The 3,692-nt window shown below is 45.0% G+C and overlaps 1 protein-coding gene across 1 annotated transcript in view; it reads right to left on the bottom strand.

Moving 5' to 3' along the window:
- Positions 1 to 3,692, bottom strand: part of ADCYAP1R1 (ADCYAP receptor type I) — a 28,470-nt gene that overhangs the window by 12,299 nt on the left and 12,479 nt on the right. The window contains exon 6 of the mRNA XM_018569075.1: positions 3,035 to 3,171. Within this exon, the coding sequence (XP_018424577.1) occupies positions 3,035 to 3,171 (137 nt within the window). The remainder of the gene's footprint in view (positions 1 to 3,034; positions 3,172 to 3,692) is intronic.

The raw sequence follows: 3,692 nt of genomic DNA, 5'->3' as shown, positions 1-3,692 counted from the left end.
GTCATCGAAGTGGAGTCGCAGAACAGCCCATATAGTGACACATATGAGTGGGGTTCCTATAGGAAAAAAATAAAAAACACATAAACTCATGTTACCATCGCATAATCAGAGTTCTTTCTGCATTTTGGGGGCTGATATAATATGTTTCCTTGGTTCAGATTGGCTTAGCTATGACATAATGAAATAGAGACATGACCACATACAGTTCCACGTATGACCACAGTAGGTAGGTAACATGTCAATGGCAAATCTAAATCTTCATCCAAGAAACCCTTTTGAAGAAGTCACTGTGAAGGGATACAATTCCTAAAATGCGTGTAAACCCTAATAATGAACTTTACTTGTTTGCTCCCACTTGGTCTATAAAGTATATCATTGTTTTGTTACAGTGCAAAAACCCTAACTGATCTTAAAACTTCCGGTGCTCTCTGACTCTGCTGCACTGTAATCTTAAGCAGTGTTATCAGCCCTGCCCAATTGTCTCTTTGGATTACTAAATACTGGGGTATGTTCCTGGTATGGTGGGTGTATAAATATTGGGGTGTGTTCCTGGTATGGCAGGGTATAAATGCTGGGGTATGTTCTTGGTACAGTGGGGTATAAATAATGGGCTATATGTTCCTGGTATGGTGGAGGTATAAATGCTGGAGTATGTTCCTGCTACGATGGGGTATAGATACTGGGGTATGTTCATGGTATGGTGGGTGTATAAATGCTGGGGTAGGTTCCTGGTATGGTGGGGGTATTAATACTGGGGTATGTTACTGGTATGGTGGGGTATAAATACTGGGGTATGTTCCTGGTATGGTGGATGTATGAATACTGGGGTATGTTCCTGGTATGCTGAGGGTATAAATACTGGGGTATGTTCCTGGTATGGTGGAGGTATAAATACTGGGGTATGTTCCTGGTATGGTGGGGGTATTAATACTGGGGTATGTTCCTGGTACGGTGGGGTATAAATACTGGAGTATGTTCCTGGCATGGTGGGGGTATGAATACTGGGGTATGTTCCTGGTATGGTGGAGGTATAAATACTGGGGTATGTTCCTGGTATGGCGGGGGTATAAATACTGGGGTAGGTTCCTGGCATGGTGGGGGTATGAATACTGGGGTATGTTCCATCACTATCTATTTTGTATGGATGGATTTTATAGACTTAGTGGTTGATTTGAATGCAAATAGGAGCGCTCACTCTCCCCTTAGCTTAGTGAATGAGGTGAAGCTCTGCTGACTTCCATCAGCCAATCAAACCAAAAATGCTGTTTTTTTTTTGTTTTTTTTTACATTTCTCATGTTTTTGGGTCTTCTCTGCAAAGCAAATTCTTACCACATTCAATAAGCTGAGGGAAAGCGAGCAGTCTAATTGCCTTCAGCGAATCACCCCCTTTGTGTCATGACACAGGTGCTAACCACCTTCTCTGTAAATATTCATCAGCGGCACGACGCCATAAAAGAAGACAGGAAGTAATAATTCATGAACGCACGTCACGCACAGACGCTCTCACCCCACACCTGAGATTCAAAGGAGCATTCAAAAATAATTGTAAGTCACCCAATGACAAGAGCCCCCCGAGTGTATCAAAAAGAAAAAAAAAAGGTTTCTCAAAAATAATAAATCAGGAGCGGCCGCGTTTTCTTTGAAATACAAAAAAACTGGAGCAGCGGTAAGATCTGCAGCAGACATTGAGCGCGGCAGGAGCCCGGCGTTTGATGCGGAGGCTCATAATTAAAATGCAAATTTATGTCGTACAGCTCGGCACTCTCTACAACTCACTCCACTACATGAATTATTAAAAGGGCTCTTAACGTGAAATGCTTCGGCGTGTACCGAGGAGCAGGGGGGGCATCTAGCTGTGGATTCTTTTTTTTTGAAACTCGAGGCGATGATGATAATTAGGAAGTGGAGAATTAAAAGTGACTACCAGAGCCGAACAGATAAAAACGCTCATGCACCACGTACGAAAAAAAAACTGCGTTCTGCACTGAAGGGCGCGTGCAATTTTACCCGCCAGTTGTGATCTACACAAGTGATAAAAATAAAATAAAAAAGATAATTGTCTCAAAAGTCTGTAGCCCTCATCACCTTCTGTGGTGTGGCTACTAGACATGCCTGGCTGGATTTGTGGTGGCCAATATATGGTTGATTCCAGGTGTCTGGCCTTGACTGTGCCCCCTTGACTGTGTCGCATTAAGAGGCGGCCAATGGGAGGCACTGTGGTGTGTGTGCAGTGCAACGGCCGATCGCTGGGCTTCTCTCCGCCTGTGGTGCATTAGGGTTGCCACCTGTCCAGGATTCACCCGGACAGTCCGGGTTTTGAATGCTGTGTCCAGGTTTCATGGCAGCAGAAACACGGACTCAAGATGTCAGCCAGACAGGGGCAAACAAAATTAATATAGGGGCTACTGGCCCCACACTGTACAGTCTTGACTGTTATATCTACCTATGAATGGGCGGCGCTATTTACATATGAATAAGCCACGACTCAAAAAAAATGTTGCGCGTCGCTAGAGTGTTCGGGTTTTGCTTCAAGAAAAGGTGGCAACCCTAGGTGCATGCTGGGATGGGGTGCATGTGCTGGGGGGATTTGCCATGGGCTCAGACTAGCCGGGACCAGCCATGGAATAGCGCTGGGTACTGTTCAGCCTGCCCCCCAGGCTAGGCCGAGGCATGTGGGTGGGCATGGGCTGGTGTGAGGGAAAAGGTTTCCCTGAGGCCTCCAACATAGGGTTGCCACCTGTCCAGGATTCACCCGCACAGTCCGGTTTTTGAGTCCTGTGTCCAGGTTTCAGGCCAGCTGACACCCAGACACTTTAAATATTTTGACAGGTGTCAGGGAGATGGAAGAGGAGATGTGCAGGCCTGCGGATCACAGGAAGGCTGCCGAGGTCCCCAGCTAGCCAGCACAGCGCTGCTGAGAGCCTGCACGAGCCACCTGAGACCCTGGAGACATAAACCATCTACATTATATAGTGTAGGCATTTATTCTAGTTCTATGTATGCACTGAGTTATTTTCATGGATGAATTTCCACTGTAATGTGGACCTGTGTGTGTCTATGTATATACAGTAGAGTGAGGTGAGTGTTGGCTCCCCAGGAAAGGCAGTGTGTTATGTCATCGAAGTGGAGTCGCAGAACAGCCCATATAGTGACACATATGAGTGGGGTTCCTATAGGAAAAAAATAAAAAACACATAAACTCATGTTACCATCGCATAATCAGAGTTCTTTCTGCATTTTGGGGGCTGATATAATATGTTTCCTTGGTTCAGATTGGCTTAGCTATGACATAATGAAATAGAGACATGACCACATACAGTTCCACGTATGACCACAGTAGGTAGGTAACATGTCAATGGCAAATCTAAATCTTCATCCAAGAAACCCTTTTGAAGAAGTCACTGTGAAGGGATACAATTCCTAAAATGCGTGTAAACCCTAATAATGAACTTTACTTGTTTGCTCCCACTTGGTCTATAAAGTATATCATTGTTTTGTTACAGTGCAAAAACCCTAACTGATCTTAAAACTTCCGGTGCTCTCTGACTCTGCTGCACTGTAATCTTAAGCAGTGTTATCAGCCCTGCCCAATTGTCTCTTTGGATTACTAAATACTGGGGTATGTTCCTGGTATGGTGGGTGTATAAATATTGGGGTGTGTTCCTGGTATGGCAGGGGTTAAATGTTGGGG

Source organism: Nanorana parkeri, unplaced genomic scaffold (assembly GCF_000935625.1).
Source record: "Nanorana parkeri isolate BGI_ZX_2015 unplaced genomic scaffold, ASM93562v1 scaffold1283, whole genome shotgun sequence".
Taxonomy (NCBI): domain Eukaryota; kingdom Metazoa; phylum Chordata; class Amphibia; order Anura; family Dicroglossidae; genus Nanorana; species Nanorana parkeri.
Note: the sequence above shows the minus strand (reverse complement) of the source record. Positions and strands in the feature narration are given on the sequence as shown.